This window comes from Gymnoscopelus braueri, assembly GCF_963280865.1.
Source record: "Gymnoscopelus braueri genome assembly, chromosome: 9".
Taxonomy (NCBI): Eukaryota; Metazoa; Chordata; class Actinopteri; order Myctophiformes; family Myctophidae; genus Gymnoscopelus; species Gymnoscopelus braueri.
In genome coordinates this window covers 17770925-17794908 of record NC_137610.1, presented here as the reverse complement: position 1 = coordinate 17794908, position 23984 = coordinate 17770925, and the positions used below count along the sequence as shown (strand labels likewise).

The 23984-nt window shown below is 44.7% G+C and overlaps 2 protein-coding genes across 2 annotated transcripts in view; one reads left to right on the top strand and one right to left on the bottom strand.

Moving 5' to 3' along the window:
* The window catches only part of wwox (WW domain containing oxidoreductase), a 174873-nt gene extending 157832 nt beyond the window's left edge, over positions 1 to 17041 (top strand). Inside the window, exon 9 of the mRNA XM_080437671.1 lies at positions 15408 to 17041. Within this exon, the coding sequence (XP_080293797.1) occupies positions 15408 to 15599 (192 nt within the window). The 3' untranslated portion in view covers positions 15600 to 17041. The remainder of the gene's footprint in view (positions 1 to 15407) is intronic.
* Positions 16911 to 23984, bottom strand: part of LOC308091919 (transcription factor Maf-like) — a 69588-nt gene continuing 62514 nt past the window's right edge. Inside the window, exon 3 of the mRNA XM_080437672.1 lies at positions 16911 to 16983. The gene's annotated coding sequence lies outside the window, so the exon portion shown is untranslated. The remainder of the gene's footprint in view (positions 16984 to 23984) is intronic.

Below are 23984 nucleotides of genomic sequence, written 5' to 3'. Positions count from 1 at the left end.
AGCAAAAAATCTACAAGCTCACAACGTTAATTGTGAGCTGTGACCATGTTTTAAGAGGCTTGCAGTGATCGTCGGTTACAATCCAGTTTTTACACTTGTAGAGTTACAGATCCATCGGCGTTAACACTGGGAATTTTACTGTGAAGACTGGATTTGTACCTGATTATGTACTGTATTGACTCAATATTGAACATACCAAACAAATAGATGTATTCTTATGTTCGGGGGAGGGAAGCCGGGCAGGGAGGGTGATAATGTGTCACTGCATGTACTCCTATGGGCTGGGGCGGCACCTGTCAACAGGGAGTGTTGGGCGAGAGGAGTAGGACGAAGGCCCTACGTCCTCCCGGTGGGAGCACCTCAACACATTTTCCTCAAATCAGAAATGTGTGTGTGGGGAGAAATGAATTGGCATAATGACTAAATTGGGGAGAAAAAGGGGGTAAAACACAATTGGCTACTCTAAATAAAAAAAATAAAAAAACACATATATATAGTGAGGGGGCGAGGTAGACAGAGAGGCCATGCCATAGAGCACCGAAGTCTGACATCATTGCCGCTAGAGGGCGCTATCCCCCTGGGTCACGGCTTTATTGTTTCTCTTGAAAATCCCATAGGGGAATCTTAGATCGTGTCATATAAGAACTGTGTTCCACTAAACAAACAAATCTCAGCTGGGCCATTTTATTCATAATGGATATGAAGCATCAACTGACGGTGAAAAAGTACTAATTTATCCAAAGGGAAAGATTTTTTTTTCTTTCTCCAAACACAGACATTATCAAATGTAACTCAATATCATAAACGACACAGAGTCACATACCAGACAAAATCGCCGGGGTTGTTTGTTTATTTTTGGAATACAGCTCTTATATGGAGCAATCTAAGATTTCTCTATGGGATTTTCAAGAGAAAAAATTACGCCGTGACCCAGGGTGAGTGACGTCAGGACCTCTGTACTCTGAACCCACGATGTGGTGATGATGTGATGGGCACACCAACTGGTTTAACGTCTGCACGTGTATTTCCGTATTTTCCGAAGCCAAGCTCTAAATACAAAGAATACTTGAGGTATTTACAGTATATATACTGTAAATGATCTCACCTCAGAAGATGCCAATATTTGCACTAAATTATGTACTGTGCTTATATTGGTTTTGCTATAAAACATTATTTTCCCTCGTTATAGATGTCGGTTACAGTATCATGGAGATTTACAATGAAAGAAATCTGAGCTATTCTACACAGCAAGTCCTCCTTGCAAACTGAACTAAGCCTTGTTAACCCATTCAATCCAGGAACGCATCTCTGTTTTATTTCTCTGGCTATTAAAAAATAGCAGATATACAAGCTCATAGCGCGGCACTCGCTATGAGCTTGTAGATCTGCAATTTCTTTTTTAAATCATGAAAATTTGTGCAAATCTTTGAATATATATATTTTTAAAGCGAACATTTGTAACTCAAATCTTTGCTTCTGGGGGGGGGGGTGGGGGGTCCGCAGCCAAATACATATCATTTTGGGGGTCCTTGACATGAAAAAGTCTGAGAACCACTGATATAGCAACATACGTTTTTTTTCCAAAAGAAACGGCTAGGATTTAGAAGACATTTGTAGAAATGTTCACGATTTTTCAAAAATAGTAGATCTGCAAGCTTTGAATGGGTTAAGTTTATCCAGCAGGATACTCTTAACGCTGTAGCATCCAGCGTTGCTGGAGAGAGAGAGAGACCAGTGCCTCGCCCTCCCACCGGCTCCCCAGTCCTCCCTGCTGTATGCGTGAGGCTGTGTCACTGGCTAATTGAGAGCGTGTTTTGTGCTGCAGCCGTGCCCCGGAGGTTAGCGTTAGCGCACACACACACTGTAGCAGGACAAATGAGAATACACTCCGCCATCTGCCCAAGAGAGACACTCCCTTGCCCTTTCCTTGTCCCTGTACCTTTGCCCCGCCCCCCTCCTCACCTTTTTTTCCCCCCTCTTTTTCTTTTTGTCTCATTCTTATTCCTTCCTTCACTCAACGGCTCCCACTTATCTCTTCCACTCACCCTCTCTCATCCCTCGCTTCTCTTCCCTCCATCTTCTACGAAACCTTCACCACTTATTTAACACCCTTGCATTCGCCAGACTATATGTGCTTTTCTAGCTTCCTCTATCTGTACATTCTCTTCTCTTCTCGTCTCTTCTCTTCTCTTCTCTTCTCTTCTCTTCTCTTCTCTTCTCTTCTGGTCTGGTCTGGTCTCTGGTCTGGTCTGGTCTGGTCTGGTCTGGTCACATTTTTGTGCTGTGTGTGTGTGTGTGTGTAGTGATGTGGGGGGCTCAGTGCCATGGTATTATGGTGTTGTGGCGCTCCGATCGCAGACTTCCAGAGCGTTTGGCGGGCAGCGCGTTCCGTGGGGGCTGACACCGAAGGTGACCCCCTGGTCGGTAACCTTGGAGACCAACTTTATTAAAATGAATTTGAGTCGAGGGGCCGTCCTGACAGCAGCATAATTACATCGCAGAGCATCAGCACTAATTTATGCAGCCCGCATTCAACCGGTCAGGAGTGCCGAAATGGGGTCAGCCTGGACACACACGCACTGTCGTGCGCACGCACACACACACACACACACACACACACACACACACACACACACACACACACACACACACACACACACACACACACACACACACACACATTATTGAAGAGCACACACCCACATGGACTCACAAACAAACACAATCACACATCATGCATGGGCATGCATGCCAATAAATTAAAATACATACAGCATAGTTACATACCTAGTTTATTTTTTGCTTCGGAGGACTGAAATTGTGTAGATGTGTGTGTGTACATGAATGTGTGTTTATCAGTGCTTTACCGGCAAGCAGTGGACGGGCCTTATTAGTGTCAGAGAGGCCGATAAAATGCTGCAGAGAGAGCGGCTGCCTCAGGGTACACCATGCACTGTAAAGACCACTAATGCTCACATTAAATATTTGGGTTCAGTATAATACTGTATACAGTATGTGTCTATCCATATGTGCATAACGTGTTTATTTCATAACTATAATATTGAGAATGTTCCTGTGTCTAATCAAAACTGCAGTTCCTTACCAGGGTGGAAGGTAACATTAAACTGCTTTAGTGCAAATCCAATATAAGAGGCACTAGATTAGCTGGCCCAGTGGCCCACCCAGGGGTAACATTGTTGAACATACTGTAAGAACTATTGTCTGATTAAACACCTAGAACAGTGGTTCTCAAAGTGGGGTCCAGGGACCCTCCAAATGGACCTGTGAGGGTCCAAATGGACCCTTACAGGGCTGTTACCCTGAGGGTTCAAATTAAAAAGTTTGAGCTACTAACCTAGAATGATAAGGATACTAAGTGATTGCAATTAGCTACTTTGTAAGATTGACAGTCAAGTGTCTACAAATGTAACCAGGTGGACCCTTTGGGTCCAATTGGTTACCTTTTTAGACTCTCAGAGTTACAAATGGATAAATTAACGGTGAGAATGTTACTGCGTGTGGAGAACCGGCAATACGAGGTGTCCCTAAGGATGAGGGTTGTTGTTGTCCCAGCCCAAGGAGTTAGAGGTTCATTGTTTGCAGGTGAGCCTAACAGCCCCCCCCCCCCCCCAGCCCCACCTCTAGACCAACCCTTAACCATGCGTTCATACGCTACACTGATTAATAGTGACACACTATCATTAAGCAAATAGCTCATTCTCAGGGATTGCTGTCTTAGTTCTTACAGTTTGTTACCTGGTTAAGGGCTGATGTGCATGAAGGATGGGCCAGGCAAGAAGAACTTACAGAAGAACTCAGTGTTAGCCTTAGAACCAAGCCCCCAGAACTGCTGTATAAGAGTGAAGTTGCCTGGTGGTCTGGTGCCTGGTGGTCAAATCGGGGATTGCTGGACTTCCGCATTTAAACGCTACTGCGCGTGCGTCTACCGTTTGAAACCGTAGTGCGCCTGCTCGGTGCTCAAGTCTTCCGCATTTGTCAAATCAAGAAAAATGTGGAAGTAGAGTGTTCTTTCAGGTGCTTCATGTGCTGGTGAGGAACTTTTGGGGCGGGGGCGTCCGCCCTCTAAATATATTATAACTCATCTATGCTTGGAACATGGTCCTTAGGGCAGTGGTCCTCAAAGTGGGGTCCAGGGACCCCCAGGGGTCCTTGTGGGGGTTCCAGGGTGTCCCCAGTTGAATGATTGATAGTTAGGAACCAAATGGACCTTGATCTGTAACTCTGAGAGTGTGCAAATGGAACGGGTCCATTTGGTTGCATTTGCACACTCTTGTAGTTATGGTGGTCCCTGACCTCTAATGCATACCAAACTGGGGGTCCTTGAAATTCTAAAGTTGAGAACCACTGCCGGAACCCGTCCTGTGATGTATTAGTTTGTGTTCACCTATCATTGTGATTGTGTTCACCTATCTCTAACCCTTCTAGCTGTGGAGCCATTGAGACAGCAGCTGACCTGGTGGGGTGTGGGTTGAGAGGAAAGTGCAGAGGGCAGGAGGCAAAAATAAGGAGGGTGAATGGAGGAGGTTAAGGGAGGAGAAGAGGGAAGGAGGTGAAGTAAGGAGGTGAAGTCGGGGGGGGGGGCTATGGAGAGGGGCTGTCATGGATATAAGTCACTGCTGGAGTCTCTCTGCTGTAGCCGTGGTGACCAAGGGCACACTAATCTATCCCATTAGCAGGCCTTTGCGACTCTCTCATAATGTTACCGCTAGCTGCTCTCCTGTGACATGTTCCTAGAGTGTGTGTGTGTGTGTGTGTGTGTGTGTGTGTGTGTGTGTGTGTGTGTGTGTGTGTGTGTGTGTGTGTGTGTGTGTGTGTGTGTGTGTGTGTGTGTGTGTGAGAGCATGTGAGAGCATGTGAGTGTGTGTGTTCACGCATGTGTGTGTGTGCAGGTGTGTGTGCATGTGGAGTGTGAATATGAGAGAATGCATTTGCCTGCCTGTGTGTGCACGTGCGTGCATGTGTGAGCGTAATGACAGTTCTGCTAGTTGCTCTCCTGTGAAAATGACACGTTCCTGCCAAATTAATATCATTACTATCAGAGTTTAATGGGCCAGCGCTGCCTTCTTATTTAAAAGAGAACATCCCTCCCTCGACCTCCACCACAAGGGAACAAGGGGGGAGGGAGGAGATGCAAGAGAGAGAGAGAGAGAGCGCGCGGTTAAACGAGGAGGACAGACAACGCGAGCGTCTGTTCCTTCTAAAACAGGGCCAAAGAGAGAGATTAACTTCGTTAAGAAAAATGACGGTGAAGCTCTTGCACTCGCAGCTGAAACCTACTTTTCTGTTTTTCTTTTTTGCATCCAGTTGGGATTAGGTAGCATATTATTCATTGTTTTTATACAGTCAATGTCAGTCATTTGCCTAAAAAAAAGAGCCAACATATCGGTTTATTCAGCTTTTGCGTGGCAGTCGAGGCTAAAAAAAACAACAAAAAGACAGTATCTTGGTTGAAAAACTGTGCAACCTTACCCAGTTGTAATGTTAATTCATAGGAGTGTATTGTCAGTAATTGTTAGAGCTGAAGCGATGGGCTGCATGGGTGCTGCTGGAGTGACAGCAGCTATCACCGCCTTGTATTTACCATAACAAAAAGCCAGTGAATGATCGCATTATGTTTGACATGTTAGGATGCTCCTGCCTCTCCCATTGTGGAGAAATAAAAACAATTTTGGAGGCGGCCTAAAGGCGTTTTTTTTTGTGTTGGTCCCTTCTTTTCTTTTCTTTTCTTCCCATTATTCTTTGGATGCATTTAGTTTTTCTATACATTCTTTTGTGTAATATACCATTTCGGAAAACACAGTTTTGGTCTTTTTTTTTCTCTTTTTCATTTTTCTTGCCTTGCATTCCTGTACTGTAGGTCATTTAAGTGTGTATAATATGTGCAGTCTGTCAGGGTGTCATTCTTCACTTGGATTCAGCATGGTGATAATGAGTTCATTTGGAAACACACTCTGTGGGTTACCTGCACACGGATGTGCTGGTGCGCGTGCACACGCATGTCGGCACGCCATATACAGTAGTATACCACATGTGGGTGTAACTCATACGGGGGAATGTGAGCTTCTGTGTGTGTGTGTGTGTGTGTGCGCGCGCATGCATGCATGTGCGTGACGTGTGTGTGTGTGTGTGTGTGTGTGTGTGTGTGTGTGTGTGTGTGTGTGTGTGCACACATGAATATGTCAGCCTGCCGCAGGAGACCAATTAGCTGGCGCATCAGTGAGAAGGTGAGCACACACACACACACACACACACACACACACACACACACACACACACACCTTATTACACCAGCTCATCACACGCTCGCACACCGACACACAGACAGCATTGCTTGGCTGATAATAGAGCTATACTGACACTTACAGTGCATTGACCATATGGAATAATGACTTCAGCGTGTCAAACTGTCCAACTTGAGTCACCGCCATGCGTTACTTCAACCATCCAGGTGTTACCAACTTACCCAAAATTTCGGCTATCTGTATGTTGGCGTATCGCAGTGGAATGGATGTCGTATTTGGTATGTACCGCTGCATTTGAAGCTCTCCCCCTTCCGCACATACACGCTTGCCTTGTACCGTGGATAGCGCTGATGTCCTCCAGATTGATTTAGCCCAAAGTGCAAGGCATGCCACACCAACCCAATCAGGTGAGAGTGTGGAAAAAAAAGAGCAGATCACGGCCAATAAAGCAAGCCGGCCCTCTTCATGTATAATTCAGTTTCTTTTATGGTGGTCTATGCACCCATATGGGATGCGCTAAAGGAAGACAGAGGCCATTTTCAGCCAGAGAAAAGCCCTGTTAAAAGATAATCCCTCACCCAGAGTCCTGCTCCCTTTACTGCTGCCTCTTTAATGAATAGGTGTCCAATAAGGCCTTTTATTGTCTTAGCATATGTTGCTTTTATTAGGGGAAAATAATTAGGTTGTGCGGATCACCTCGGAAGTCCTCTCGCCAAAGATAAAAATGAGATAGTTTCACAGTCGCTGCGCAAGTCCTTCTGACTTCGCCATCGTTTTCCTCTTGGCTGCCTTGTGTCCTATCGTTCTCTCCTCTCCTCTCCTCTCTCCTTTCCTGTCCTCTTAATGATTCCCCTCTCTCGTTCCCTGTTGTCTCCCTGTGTTTCCCTCCTCTCTTCCTCTCTGTTCTCTCTGCCTCTAGCCCCATTCCCATTTCCTACTCCATTGTTCCCTGGAACATGCACGCCTTAAATGTATGCAGGCAGGTCAGCATTGGACTGCACACAAACACACACATACAGTGCATGTGCACAGGCATGCAAGCCATGCATGCATGTATGCGCGCGCACACAGACACACACACACACACCATTTGCAGTGTGATGCGAAGCACTTTATGACTGACACTCGGTTGATCTTATCTGGTGCAAAATGGAGAGAGGGGTTGTGTGTGAGGAAGAGAGTAGATGAGGGGACTGCAGTGCTTTATGTATTGTTACTGTCACTCTGGCATAGTTTATCCTCTTGCTCTTCCCTCTCTCTCTCTCTGTCTCTTTCTGTTTCCTCACCCGCTAGTGTTAGCCGTGTGACGTGCAAAAGTGAGAAAAGAGTTGTCTGTGATATGTGTCTGGATTCTGGAAGAAGAGATATTCTTTTCACTTCCTACTCCCATGATCCGTTGAATTCCTCTGACCACAACTGCAGGGTCCTGTATTTATACTTGGTTTGCGAGCTGTCGTTGCACACCGAATATAGCCAATCTATAAGCGTGTCCGGGTACAGGGCTGGAGGGAGCCATATGGCAGCATGGGGTACGCTTTCAGATCAAGTGGAACTACATGGGGATGGATAGAGAGTGTGTGAAAAAGGAATGCGGGGCAGATCAAAGTTCACCGCCATAGAGAGGATGTTACGGAGAGAGTGAGAGTGGGAGGAAGAGAGGATGGGAGGGAGGGGGTAGTGTGGTCCTTTCATTCAGTCTTTAATGACTCTCATGGGAGTGTACTGCCCGTAGGTGAGTATTAGCCATCAGCCTACGGGCTAATGGAGGGTATGTAATAGGGGTTAGTACATACCAGATGACCAGGGGTAGAGTGATGTCTAGTAGCCTTATGGAGTAGACCTGTGATGGGGGAAGCCTAGTCATTCACTGGGCTCCACCAGCAGGAACCTGAAGCCTGCCTGACGTCACAAATAGAACCATCTCTGGCCATGAAAGTCTGAAATCATAGAGATTAACCACATGCCACTAGCATCCCTATTCTCGGCATGCCATTTCGCTGTGAATATTCAGTGAAAATATTATACAAAGTATAGATGGTTTAAGTGAAAAGTGAGGTCACAGTTATTTTTGTAGTTGTAACTAATGTCTTAGTCACACCAACTTGGGACTTCTTGGGAAGCACTTTTGTTCTAATTGAAGTATTTATAAAGATTGCTATTTCCAACGAGACAGACCATTACCACTCAAGGACATGCACACAAGCAGTGTGGCTTTGTTCACAAACTGCAGGTGTCACATACAAAAAAGACCTGGAATGTTGGCGTTTAGCAGAAGTTACCCATAGCATGACATCATAATTAGGTACAAATAACGTTGGTGCACATCATGATACTGTCACGTTATGGCCACTTCAATTCACTTAATGTATCTTGGGTGTGCACGTGTATGTGTATTTTTATGTTGATTTTTTTAAAGATATTTTTGGGGCTTTTTCTGCCTTTATTGATAAGAAAGTAGGCTGACAGGAAATGGGGGGCTGACAAGCAGCAAAGGTCGTCGGGAACGGTAGTCGAACCCGCGACATGCTTACCAGCCTAGGTGCCCAGACGGTTACGCCAACCGTCTGGGCCTTTAATGTATCTTTTAACCACTTTCAACCTTGAGTCCTTATTATAAATGTAATTATAGACAAACCATTTTACAAAAATAGCTGATCTACAAGCTCACAACATGTCACAATGAAGTATATATATAGGGTTTAAGAGTTTTTTTTAAATATATATTTTTGAGGCTTTTCTGCCTTTATTGGGTAGTACAGTTGCGAATGACAGGAAACAGGGAGTGACACGCAGTAAAGGTCGTTGGGCTTGGGAATCGAACCCACGATTTGCTGTCAGGCTGCATTGTGCTATCACCTGGCTGATTGTCATTGTGCTCTGTGGAGTGCACTGATTGGTAAGGAACTGATTCAGGGCTTTGTGCTGAAGTGTGTGCTTTCTTTGTCATCTACATCAATGTTTCAAGCATTTCAAGCATTTTTTCCTGTAGTACTGTACATGTAATTTTTTGGGAGGCTGCAGTGATATTTCAGCCGTGGAAAAAAGTCAGATTTGATAAGATAATAGTATTTCCCATCGCTTTGATAGAAATAAAGCATCCAGTCTGAGAACTACTAATGGTCCCTTTGAAGAACAGAACAAGTGTGATAGTGATTTGTTTTCACGGTTAACCATTGTTGCTTGTACGTTCTCTATCATACGAGGAAGACAGCTAATAGCTATAGCCCCTTTAGCTCATCTGATCCACCCCCCACTATGTCCACCTCAACAAGGGTCATAGAGGTTATGGCGGGGTCATAGGGGTGAGTGCGAGGGTGTTTTCTGAGGAGTGTTCTGGGGTGTTTGGGGTGCTAATCTCCTGCCCTCGTGGTTGAGTGGTCAGGCTGAATCGAGGGGCAGGTTGTTTATCTTGAGGGGACCGCGTTACCCAGAATCCCCTCCACAGCTGGATAGGGCACGCTCAGTTGAGCTGTCAGCTCACAGAGGCTAGCACTGCTGAGGGCTAACACAGCTCTGCGCAAACCCACAAAAGAGCATATATACAGACATTCCTCTGTTTGCTTTTTATTATCATTCCCCAGACAAGATGCAAAAAAGGGAAGCTTCAAATGGTTCATTTCAATGGTTATTTATTAAATGTAAAATATCTTTAGCACAGATTAAAAATCAGACACCTCCATCTATCTTAAAACACCACAGGTTGAAAAGAAACATTCCTGAAATAGAATCACAATCCCTTTGGAGTCCCACTTTCAGGATAGCTAGTCCACAAGGCTGGGGCCGAGGGCTGAGGCAGTCTGGGACACTACTCCACCTGGTCTCTGTGGCCGGTTGGGGGCTGACAGTGACGTTGTGAGAAAGTACAATACAGTACAAGGATCTTTTTGTGCAACTTGTTGATCAGACTTGCACACAGTAAAAATCCTGTGTTCTTTTAACTCAGAGCGTGTACAAAAGTAACCAAGTGAACCTTGACGGGTCGATTTGGTTACATTTGAGGATTTTACCGTGCACATTTCTTCTAATCTATATACTGCAAATAATTCTAAGAATTTGCTCATTACACAGAGCTACGCAGTGTGTCTCAGGAAGTTTAGTCAGTGACAGTAAAGTATTTGAATTTCAAAATGCATTCCTTGCTGATATGTAATTCTTTTTCTGAAACCCCACCCAGCTGGTACTTGAAGCAGGTTTTAAACCTGCGGGTTTTGGGTTGCAGAACGCACCTCTAGGGCTTCCTCACATGACAAAGTATGCTCTATCAAGTCCTCCTCATTCTGTCAACACATCCCCAATAGACGTTGTGTACTGCTGTTGATGCAGAGTGCCATCTCAGAGGTCAGTTGACTTAAAAATGTAACCGCCCCACACACACACACACACACACACACACACACACACACACACACACACACACACACACGCACACACACACACACACACACACACACACCTTAACCCTTGTGTCCATTCTGCCTCAACCCTCGCTGCGGTACAAACACCGACTGACAACAACTGACACAGATGGTGAGCAGAAACACAGTTAAGGACAGGCAAAGGAAGAGTACCCACCCACTGGAGTAAGAAAACAGTTAATACTCTACATACACACTGTCCAACAGAGGATATTGTCTGACAATATTATCCACTCTTTTGTCACGTTTTTTATTTTATTTCAAGTTTGTAATTTTTTTCTACTTTTTTTTATAGTTCTTTTTTTTTACCAGCACATGCCATATGAGAATTTGTTTTGCTTTTCTTTTTTTTTCCTTTGTTTTGGATTATAAAAGTACCTGAAAGAATTGCTAGATTATCAGCATGCATAGCTGTTTGATATTTACAGGATGTTAATATATACAGAGGGGTGGGCCCAAAAACAGACTGCTCTACAGTACTGGGTTTATTTACATCCGGGTCATGGGGTCAGAGGGAGAGAGAAGAGGTCAATGACATAACTACAGATGTTGGAGGGGTGGGGGAGAGGGGGTCACATGCAAATTGGTCAGAGAAACGCTCACACATTATAGCCGAGTACAAGTTGGATGACGAGACCCAGGACAGAACACGGCAACGTTATTATATATTGTACTCTACACTGTAGACGACATGGATCCCTCGGTCACCCTCTTGGCTTCTGGATGCGCTCCGTAACGAGCTGTCAACAACCCATTATTGCGTAACACGGCACAATGACGATTTCTGCGGGCGAGGTCCCCGGGCGTCGGGCGCGATGTCGAGATTGGAAGACTTGGATCTGATCCCAGAGCAGTAGCAGAGGTGTATCCCGGGGACTAGAGGCTTGCCTTATTGCTGCTCATATACCATGGTATAATCCTCAGTGTTAATGTTATTTGTAACTCCGAGAGCGTGCAAATGGACCGCGTCAGGGTCCATTTGGTTACCTCTGTGTTAAATGAACATTGAGGATTGTACTGCAGTTTTTAGCCACTTTCAACCTGGCGTCCCTATATTGGCATATCGGGCATGTCTTTATAGGCAAACAATTTCCAAAATTCTCAAAAGTAGCGAAAATCTTCTATTTATGCTATACGTCATAATTATGACTAAATATATAGTAATGTGTCCATATTCTCTTAGCATTTTGGGGGGGAGATTTTTCTGTTGCTTTGGTGTGACGTGTCATATTGCTATGGTGTTTTTTCCCCCATGACATCTCTTTTCCTGTGTTCCCTCCTATCTCCTCCCACATGACAGTGCGAGTAGACAGCAACCCATCGAACCCCACACACACATACCCCATCTAGAAACTACTGTACACAAAATGAGTGATTTTACATTTAAGCTGCAGGAGACAGAAAGACACACAGAGAAATCCATAGGTTTTTGTAGACACCTAAATTGACAGGTATTATCTACATTACATGTACACATACAGTAGGTTCCAAATCATTGATACAACCTTTCACGTGTGTTGTACAGACAGATTCAACGGCCTAAATTCTAGCTTGTCCTAAGCGCTTGTGTGTGTGCACGTGTGACGTGTGTGTGCGTGTGTGTGTGTGTGTGTGTGTGTGTGTGTGTGTGTGTGTGTGTGTGTTTCTGTGTCTGTGTGCGTGCATGTGGGCCAGCAAGTGGTTGTGTTCATGCATGCATTGCACATAGAAAATGTGTTTCTGGGTGTGTGAAATGCCATCGTGAAAGAGTGCCCCCCCCCTCCCCTCACTTTCTTCCCTTATATCTCACTATAGCAACTCCCCCGCCTCCTCCAAGACACACACACACACACACACACACACACACACACACACACACACACACACACACACACACACACACACACACACACACACACACTCACACACACACTGTGATAAATGGCGTTGGTGGGTGGCTGAGCATGTTAATGTCTAATCTCATCAGCCTTATCTCCTAGAGAGGTCACGGGGTCAAGTGGCGAGGGGGGATGAGCTAAACACCAATCAGATAGAACACTACTGCTGCTCTCACAGACACTCACTATGCTGTACTCATAGACATACTGCACAGAGACACCACTCACTACTAACGGGGCTTTTAGGTTAACTGTACTGGAACAACTAGGGTTTTACTAGCCAAACAGCCACGGTCAAATCTTCAGCGGAAAAAAAGTGGATCCGAAGGCATAAATGTGAATAATAATAAACCCTAGCGTCAACAATCTGGATGAGGAATATGAAAGCCTTGTGGTCGACACTTCGACTCGGGTCCAAAAAAAACTTCAGTAGCCGGACACAAACGTCCTTCTGAAAGTCATGAGCTTGTTCAAGCATCTGTGAGTCAGAACCTTCAACCCAGGCCAGAAGAGAAAAAAAACTGCCTGAAAACTTCAGTGGAGTTTTCTCTCTCTCTCTCTCTCTTTTTTTCAAAAGGCATTTAGCTCTTTTAGGTGACCTAAATCAGATGCCCTAGCAGAGGTGAGGGAGCCTGTGAGGCGTGTGAACCGACACGCAGGGCTGAGACACTGCTTGGCATTTGGCTGGCCTTTGATATGGCAGGCCTGGGTGGCGGCGGATGGAGTTATCACCCCGCTGGCAGGTGAGACAGACAGCGGCACACAGAGAGATGGCTGCCTTTTCATCCTCTCATCATACGAGACTTCAAACGCTCTCAAATCTTGCTGCCACAACGTCTCTCTCTCCCACACACATACATACACACACACACACACACACACACACACACACACACACACACACACACACAGTTACACACACACACACACACACAGTTACACACACACACACACACACACACACACACACACACACACACACACACACACACACACACACACACACACACACACACACACACACACACACACACACACACACGTTCTTCCTGGAGGAAGTTTACTCAAATCTTGGAGTGGGAGTTTTATGTGTGTGTGTGTACAGTACTGTTTGTGTGTGTGTGTGCGTGCGTTTCTTAATGAATGTGAAAGTGGTTTGTGTTCTTATGTGAACTACAGTGTATGCATTCATGTGCATGTTTTTTGTGTGTTCAAAGTGAAACCCTTAAAGCCTCAGTGGCTCTTTTCCGTTAACGTGCATCTGTAATACAAAGTGTATTACAGATCAGTGGTAGGGATTCTGTGCAAAGCAGTGTAAGCTAAGAAGCGCTACGAAGTGCGCATTTGTCATGTGGGTCCATGTATGTACAGTGTGTGTGTGTGCGTGTGCGCATGCCCGCATTTGAATGTATGCGCAGTTGTCTCAATGGGTGCCAGCGCTCTGTGCTTAATGCTAAGTCCACGCCATGTCACATCAGCATCTGTCTGTGACTCTGCCATTCTCTCTCTCTCTCTCTCAACCCCATCTCGCTCACGTTGGCCGATAAAGAGGCCAGCCATTTTATGTGGCTGTATAGAAGTTGTCTCCAGCCCAGAGCTTTGCAGGGAAGCCGTCACAGCAGCTTTTAGCCAGAGCCACAACATGAAAGATGCCTCTTTGAACATCCAGGCTCTGTGAATGTGTGTGTCTGTGTGTATGTACTGTATATGTGTGTTAATTCTCTCTGATGCGCTTCTTCTGCTGCCGTTTAAAATGCCAAAGAAATCTTGCCTCCCGCAAAGAAGATTCCTGCTAATTACTGTCTGGATGGGAGAGGGTGGGTGTATTAGAGAACTTAGCAGGCCGCGTCTAAATACTGTCTTGGTTATTTATATGGTATGCCTCCTTGTGGTACATGAAGCAAAGTCGATTCCTGGGTGCCAGAGAGCTGTGTGATCTTTGAGATTTGACTTGAGAGAGGATTTACAGAGTAAGAAACAGAGGGAGAGTCTTTTTGGTTCTTGCATGTGTACATACGTGTGTGTGTGTGTGTGTGTGTGTGTGTGTGTGTGTGTGTGTGTAAGATATCGCTTCCCTAGATATTCCTAAAAAAGTTAACTTTTTGGATAAATAAACACAAACATAGACGTGGAACCCTATTGTCACATTGTTTGCCAACAGTAATTCTCTACTTGAAATGCCTGACTTCAACCAATGGATACATGTCGCGAAAATATACATATTCATTAAGACCCATCTGCTTTTACAGTGATTCACAAAACCCTCCAGTGTTTGTCGTTGTCAGAGTGGAGCTACTGTGGTCGGCTCTCACCTCTCCTCTACCAGTCTGTACATCAGCATGCACACCGTCCCATAGCCATGAGTCCTGTACACTCCAGATAGAGAAATAAATATATGTATATAAATATATGTACAGCACAGGGTTATGTTTTTTTCTTTTTTTTTTTCTTTTTTTCCCTTGGTAATATGACCCAGTCTTTATGGGTTGAAGGAGATGGAGAGAGAGAGTGCATGGAGTCAGGGATTAATGTGTATGTGTGTGTGTGTGTGTGTGTGTGTGCGTGTGCGTGTGCGTGTGTGCCGTTCTCCTGTAGCCTTCTGCTTCTGTGTTGTAGCTTGTATGTGCGTGTGTGTGTGTGTGTGTGTGTGTGTGTGTGTGTGTGCGTGCGTGCATTGTGTGCATAAAAAAAGAGGACAAGGCGGTCTCCAAGGTCTGTCTTGAATTTCTCGTGTCCATTTGATGTCCCAGTGTCTCCACGTGTCTGAAGATCTGCCTCCTTTGTTTCTGTCAGAGTTTGGTGCTGTGGTCCTGATCGTCCTCTCCCTCTGTGTGTCTCTTTGTGTCCCACAGCAACAGGGGGCAGCCACCACGGTGTACTGTGCCGTCGCTCCGGAGCTGGAGGGCATCGGAGGGATGTACTTCAACAACTGCTTCCGCTGCCTGCCGTCCACTCAGGCCCAGGACCTCAGCAGCGGCGCCAGCCTCTGGGAACTAAGCGAGCAGCTGGTCTCAGAGAGGCCCGCCGGCATCCAGTCCCTCTGACAGACACACAAGACCCACCAACCAGCCATCACCAACACCGGAGAAGTGTGTGTGTGTGTGTACAGTATGTGTGTAGGGGGGGGGGGGGGGGGTGTACTAGCCAAACAGCCACTGGAAAATCCTCAGTGGAACAAAATGGACCAGAATGGACCCATAACTGAACCACAGAGGATTTTACTGTGCGGAATCAAAGATGACAATGGATTGTTAATTTGAACTGAATTAAAACAAAAGACTATTGTCATTGCACTGTACAAGAGAGCTGCCAAAACATTGGAACTCCATGTGGATTATGTCACTACTGGGGGGGCGGGGGGCTAAAAACACAGCACATATACACTGTACTGGAGGGCTAATCATATACTTCACTCTATTAAATGAATCTATTAATTGAGCTCTGTCCAGCGCTGCTGTGTTAGTTTACAATGGGAGGGGAGAAGAACATTAGCCAGGATGTCTCTTGGGGAGGCAGTCAGGGATCACCAATAGTCTTTTTCCGTGTGTGTGTGTGTGCGCAAGTGTACGTGTGTGCATGTGTGTGTCTGTATCAAGTCTCCTTCATGTCAAGACCATCCATTTTAAAAGGGAAAAGTTGAAAGAAGCAAATTACCTGTCTAACATTGCAGGTTAACTAATACATACACCCTTACAACATGTCATCCCAGCAGTAGTGCACTCTATGACGAAAAGTTCCTCTTCCCCTATTTATGTCTGTATATCATTTCGGTATCTTCCCATCTATATAGATGTTTCTTTTTCCTACTGAAATACAGCATTAGAGGTTAACCATTGTGCTAACTCTTTATGGACATAGAAGAAATAAGGAGGAATGGATATTTATGACACTCATGGCTAGATACATTATTATGCAATAGTATTGTTTCATATCAATGTTGCCTTTTGTTTTTCTGTACAATATTTACATGATAAATCAACGCTGGGCATGTGCTAAAGGGGTGTGGACATGTATTTTCTTTTTCCTTCTTTCTGTCTGCTATTTGAGTCAACCTACTGTACGTACGTAATCAATAATGTATTTATACTCTGATAAGTCTTAGTTACAATTTGGAGGTATATGTGGTTGGATACAGGGACAAAACTGCGTCTTGATGTTGGCCGAGAATCTTGCTTTTCCAAAAGTCCCAAGATTTGGATTCCTCCATTGAGATCACTTTTGTATGCATTTTTTCCTTTCTTTGCATGGTCCTCATTTCGTCTCGTGTCACTCTGGCTTAGGGGCTTGGTGGCGAGTCGGGTGTTCTGAAGAACCTGCAGGGACGTTTGTTTTATGTGGTTTTTGTTTTTTTCGGGAGACATTGTGCTTTATGGCAGTCTGCATGCCGTAGGTCGCTCTTGAAAAATCAGCATTCCAGTGTCATGATACCTGTGAAGAAAAGAAAGAGAGAGAGAGAAGGTTCAATAAAGATCTGTTTGTAATACAATGACTTGTCTGTAAGTCTTTAATGCACATTATACCACAGTGGAAGTCCATTCATTTGAAGGCCATTAGGGGGAGTTGTTTTTGTAGAGACCTGACAGTTGAGCAGCATATATTGATCTCTGACTTAGCAAGACTGCTATACCAAAATGAAAAAATGTATACAGAGTCAGTTTAGGGGCAGAACGATTATTGCTTCGAGGCGTTGTTGATCCATTCGATAAAACAATTAATAAACCGATAAACCAGAAGCAATTTCCCTGCTTGCTGTGGTCATACATCCATTTCTGGACTTTTACCAGGAAGAAAGCAAGGCCTTGGAAAGGAATGACAGCTCAACCAGCCAATCCTCATAACGCTGACCTGCATTCTCACACATGGTTGGTCAGCTGGATGACTGCCTGAGAGTGTGGCTCAGCCTATTAGGAAAACAGCAGAGGCCTGCTTTTCCATATGGCCACGCAGGCACGCACACAGGCATGCACACAGGCACGCACAATCAGTCCCAATAGCAAGGCCCACTGACAAGAAGCTCTAGGTTACACCATGGGTCATGTACCCACCCCTCCTAATACACATCTGAACTTCTCCCCTCTCTCTGTCTGTCTCTCTGTCACACACACACACGCACGTGCGCGTACACACACACACACACACACACACACACACACACACACACACACACACACACACACACACACACACACACAAGCAGTCAGTCAGTCAGTTAGTCGTGCAGTGCGTTTACACGCTAGCAGCCAGCACAGAATCTGATACCAGCGAATGTTCTGTCCTGTTCAGTTCAGTTCAGTTCTAATCTGTACTGTACCAAGAGCACAGGTGTTCTTATCACTTTCCTTTCACAGCACAGGACATACCTGGAACACAGATACATGACTCACACACTCACACTCTCTCTCACACACATGCACACATGCACACATGCACACATGCACATGCACATACACAGAGCAGTGAGCCCACACATAGCAGGTTCATTCTTAAAAACCTAGAAACAAAAAAAGGTAACGTGTACTGATTTGTGTGAGTTTTGTACAAAATCGGTAGGAGTAGTAGCACAATGTGTGTTTTAAAAACACAAAATGGCGAAAAACGTAATCTGGCACAAATGGCCAGGGCCTGTATGTTCAATCTAATGTTGCAAAATATGAACACAGTTTGGCTTATCTGAATTACTCTATGAGCACATGGGTTCTACCATTCCTTTTTCAAACACTGTTCTCTGTTGCTGTGGGCTGGTCACGTGATAACTCCGGAAAGCAGGATTTAATTAGGTTGATTGAGAACATGGGTTGGGAGTTTTAATCTCCCGGTAAATCATATTTTTTGTAAGGCTAGGAGCATGGAGGCAGCCCACCTCCCTCCTCACGCTCCACTTTAGCTGCTGTAGGAGAGGGAGGAGCATGGAGGGAGCCCACCTCCAGAGGGAGGAGCTAAAGAAATGTACATATTAAGCAAAGTGATTCTTTGCATTTTATTTTGTGGGATTTCCTATTTATTTTAGTTTTTAAGCTTTAATTTTTTATGTATAATCTCCCTATATACTGTATACATAATATGATTTAAAATGTTCTCCTATAATGACAAAATAGGGACACCGGTCTCTATGCAGGATGGATGTACAGTACACACTAACAATGACCCTGGCCAGCTCAGTGGGGCTTCCGTGAGCCGTCTCTTGACAAAAAGGAAAAAAAAGGTCCATAAGTCATTCCCTGAGGGGGGACAAGAAGTCAAGGGGAGATGCAGAGCATTGCAGACGTCCCTGTTAAGTGCCAGCATGGCTGCCACCAGATACAGCCGCCATCTGCATACTCTATTTATGTACTTAAGTCTTAATCACAATAGAGAGCCGCCACCGGCATCAGAACGGCGTCCACGTAGCAAGACGAGACAGCTGAGGAATCTCCAATCCAGGATATCGATTCCTGGGTTTCCTCCTTTGCCATTTTGACCACAAGCATGTGAATGTTTATTCTGTTTCCTGTCATTGTTTTGTCATCTGTCTCTGCCGTTAGGTCTGGCATCTCTGTAATGGAGCTGTGGTATATATATATATATGCTGTATAGTGGTACCAAAGATCAGCTTTCATTACGTAGACTACAGTACGTCTTCCTCCGCCCTCCTTCCTCGACCGCTATTGGAGGAGATTGAGAGAGTAGAACGGCTGATTTAGTATGCATCTCACATACCATTAAGGAGCTACTAAGCTTTCGGACATACTGTACTAAAAAGTATTTTGGCAGACTAAATAGTATGTTAGTATAGATTTCGGACGAGGCCTGAATTTAGTATGCATCTCAAGTACTATTTAGTAGCTACTCAGTTTTCGGACATACTAAAATGCATTTTGGCATACTAAATAGTATGTTAGTATGTGATTGCCCTGGCCTAAAATAAGTACGGGACTGATATCCCATGCATTCCTGGTTGACGGCGGGATCACACGCGTTGAACGACAAAACGAGCGAATCAATGAATTCTGTCATCATAGAGAGTGAGACATCAACATGGCAGCGAGGCATGCACAGTTTAATTAGTCAATGACTAAGGAAGCTACAGAACATACTCTCTCTTTGTCTCTCTCTCTCCCTCACACACATACACACACACACACACACACACACACACACACACACACGCACGCGCACACACACAACAGAAAGACTCCACCCAGCATTTGAGGATGCTTTCGATCGGAGAGGCGCTCACAAAGCAGAGTCTCTGGGTGTACCACAAACAGCCAGGGAGCACAGCAGTTCCTCCGATGTCTCTGTGCGGTTGTGCATTGCAGCGGTCAGATCTATGGGTTTGTGCCTGTAGTGAAGAGGGAAGGTCCTGCCTGGCTTCCATACAAAGCCCTATCGATCAGGCCCTATCGGAATCATCTGATAGCTAATCAATAGCCTACACTTCCTCTCAGGGAGCAGAGGGGAGAGGAGCCCAGCTCTCACAGGAGGGAGGACCTTGATCCTTTGACCCGACAGCCAAGGCCTCATAAACACACGCACGCACGCACGCACGCACGCACGCACACACACACACACACACACACACACACACACACACACACACACACACACACACACACACACACACACAGACACACACACACACACACACACACACGCACACACACACACACGCACACACACACACACACACACACACACACACACACACACACACACACACACACACACACACACACACACACACACACACAGTGTGCATGCATCTCTGCCTGCCTCCTTTTTCTCTCTCCCTCTCTGCCCCTCTCTCTCTCTCTTTCTCTCCATATCTCTCTCTCTCTCTCTCGCCCCCCTCCTGCCTTTGTCTTCCTGTCTTTCTCTCACTCTCCGTTTCTCTCTCTCCGTTTCATTCTCTCTGCCTGTCTCTCACTCTCCAGTCAATACCAATAAAGATACCGAACACATAAATAAACAACGGGCTACACAAACAATACAAACGATATACATTAGACCGTTAGTTGAGTTAATTGAATTTACAGTTCAGTTTTTTTTTTTTTTTCTTCTTCTTCTTTCCTCCCCCTTCCCTGCCGCCGAGTTTATTTATTTTATCCAGGCAGTAATTGTTTATGGCTGACCATTTCATTTTCCATTATTGTTTTTATTTCTTCCGGTGATTAATTCCTCCCTCTCAAAGAATAATTATGAGAGGATTGATTTGATTAAGCCTTTTGTTTCCACTCCCATCGTTTCCATTGATGGAGGGACCCGCCGTGTTGCCATTTCGAGCGGATATATTTAATGATCACAATCAATGTTAAAGCTCTCCCAAGACTCAACTAACTCAATAAATATCTGCCGTGAGGATATATACCATCTAACTACAGCAGGCAATAAACTCAGTGTCCTTTCACTCTCTGTCTCTCTATGTCTCTCTCTCTCTCTCTCATTCCCTCTCTCGCTTACCCCCCTTTCATCTCTCTTTTGAAGATGACATTGTGATTAAAGCTGTTGATCAATTTTCATAAAGTACCACAGTGGAGTCGATGGAAATGTTATTTGCCTTCAATATTAACGCATGTGCTTTGCTTGCAGACTGCTTTTTTGTATGTCCGGATACAGCCTGAGAGCTTCTTTAATCGATTTAGACACAATGAAAATTAGCTGATTTTTTTTTTTGTATTATTATTTTTCCATTATAGTTCCAGTATAGTTAAAATTGCATCAAAATGACATTTTGATGAAAACTGTATACTAAATAAAACACAGGCAAGTCTTAACGTTTGTTTTGCTGATTTGAGTGTAATTTTTGTTCATCCACACTATATAGTATTTTCTAGTTTGTTATTTTTTGTTCTGTATCAGATAGAGATCTATGCTGTGTGTGTGTGTGTGTGTGTGTGTGTGTGTGTGTGTGTGTGTGTGTGTGTGTGTGTGTGTGTGTGTGTGTGTGTGTGTGTGCGTGCATGTGCGTGGGTATACTGTACATGTACGTGTAATCGTGTATGTACAGTATGTACGTGCATATTGTGTGTGTGTGTGTGTGTGTGTGTGTGTGTATATAATGCATGGGCACTGTGCACTGCAGTGGGGACTGCCCCCTATTGCTGTGCCGGATGCTATACCTTGAGATGTAGCGGAAGCATCGGTGCTAAAATAACCCTCCTAGCGCCTGGCACTATTAAAACACAACACTGTTCCATCACTCTGGATCTATTCTCTCTCTCTCTCTCTCTCTCTCACACACACACACACACACACACACACACACACACACACACACACACACACACACACACACACACACGCACACACAGTGTGATAAACAGATAGATTGACAGACAGACCTGCTGTGGGCACACCCAAAAAAAGACAGATAGTTTAAAAGTCTGTGAAACACACCGTTGTGTTTTTATTTGTTTCTATGCTTCAGTGCACGATAAGACCCCCCCCCCCCCTCCCCCTGCCCCCTTTTCATTTTAAGCCCAGGAACAACGCTGATAAAAATCCCATCCAGGTGGCTGTGATTCAATGAGCCGCTCCATTATGGCGTGTACTTATTTCCCCCTGTAGATCCGCCGGTGCTATCCATAACTTTCTCGCCCTCTTTTTGTGTTTTATATGTGAGGCTCGACACGGCACCTTTGAGGAAATCCTTCCTGCTTCCGAGTCCCCGGTGTGTCCTCACCACTAGACAGCATGACCTTGTAAACCTTGAGTTATTCTATTCAACCCCTTTGTGTGTGTGAGGGGAGAGAGAGAGAGAGAGAGAGAGAGAGAGAGAGAGAGAGAGAGAGAGAGAGAGAGAGAGAGAGAGAGAGAGAGCTCCTGCCTGTCACAGCTTTCAAACACAAAGAAAAATGAGCACTTGGGCTGAAGTACAATTATTAGCTCCTGTCTACAGATTCATCACGCTATGGAGGGGTGGGAGGTGGGGGTTGGGGGAGAGAAAGAGGTGGAGCTGGGGGGTGGGAGGCGAGCAGGAAGAAAAGGCTCTCTCTAAAGGTATTAGTAGAGGGTTATAACTTAAGGTGCCGTGTAGAGCCTCGGAAAACCACAAGGAGGTTAAGAGAGAGCGAGAGAGGGAGAGGGAGAGGGCCAGAGAAAACACAGATTTACAAAAGCATATCGTCGCTGTCGGGTGGAAACCTTGTATGTCCAAAAGTGTTACTTTTCAAGACATTGAAAAAAGAACCAGTGTTACAAAGGATCCAATATAGTTATTTAATCACAACCTCTTGTTAATACTTTTCATTGGTTCAATATTTATAAAATCCACAGAAACACGTACCCACTTTTTTCCGAAATAGCAAAGAATTGTGGAAAACAGTCAAAGGGAAATTTGGGTAAAATGTGAAAGAGAGAGAGAGCCAGGCAGGTGTTGATTTAACCACATGATCCCTATACATCCCTATTCTAGACATAATATGTCTAGAATATTTTTTGCCAAATGTTCGTCTATTAAAGGTAGGGTAAGTGATTTTCTTTGGTTAAAATAAGTGTTAAATAGCTCTATATTGTGATAGTACTCATTGCTAAAGAGTGTTTGTTCAGTAAAAGGAGTCTCCTTGTCTCTCCAGCTCTTTATAAAACAGAAAATGCATTTTCGTTTCAGTTTCAGTTTCATTTCCAATTTTATCCAATCAGGTTAGAGAACTCAATCAGGATATAGATTAAACAAGTGAAATTGGAAGTGATGACACTAAGAAATGAGCAGACAAAATTTGATCTGGAACACAAAAATTGGTACTTTCTCCTGATTGGCTGAGATTTTGACACCTACCGGAAAATGTATTTTCTGTTTATTAAAGAGCTGGAGAGACATGGAGACTCCTGTTACTGAACAAACACTCTATAGCAATGATTACTATCAGAATATAGTGCTTTAACCTTTTAACAAAATACTTTTTGTTTTAACCAAAAAATATCACTTACCCTACCTTTAACATATTATGTTAATAGACGAACATTTGGCAAAAATAGCAGATCTACAGGCTCACAATGTGATGTGACATGTTGCGAGCTTGTAGCTTGGATAATTCTGGCAAAGTGATTTTTCAGTACAGGGGGGGCCAAGTACCGTACAGGCCCTCGGGGGACCACAGTCAACAAATATAGGGGTTAAGTGCTTAACTCTTGAGTCAAATCAACACTCTGGATGTGACTGTGTGAGGGATGAATGGATGGGTTCTGAGAGGCCATGAATGTACGGTGTATGCTCTGAATACTCGCCTACATATTCCTGGAGCGAACCCCGTACTTGGTAATAAAGTGTTTTGGATTCCGACTGGGATGGGAAGGGTGGAAGGCTGTTGTACAGGGAATAGAAGGACAGGGAGGAAAATACAGTGTGTGTGTGTGTGTGTGTGTGTGTGTGTGTGTGTGTGTGTGTGTGTGTGTGTGTGTGTGTGTGTGTGTGTGTGTGTGTGTGTGTGTGTGTGTGTGTGTGTGTGTGT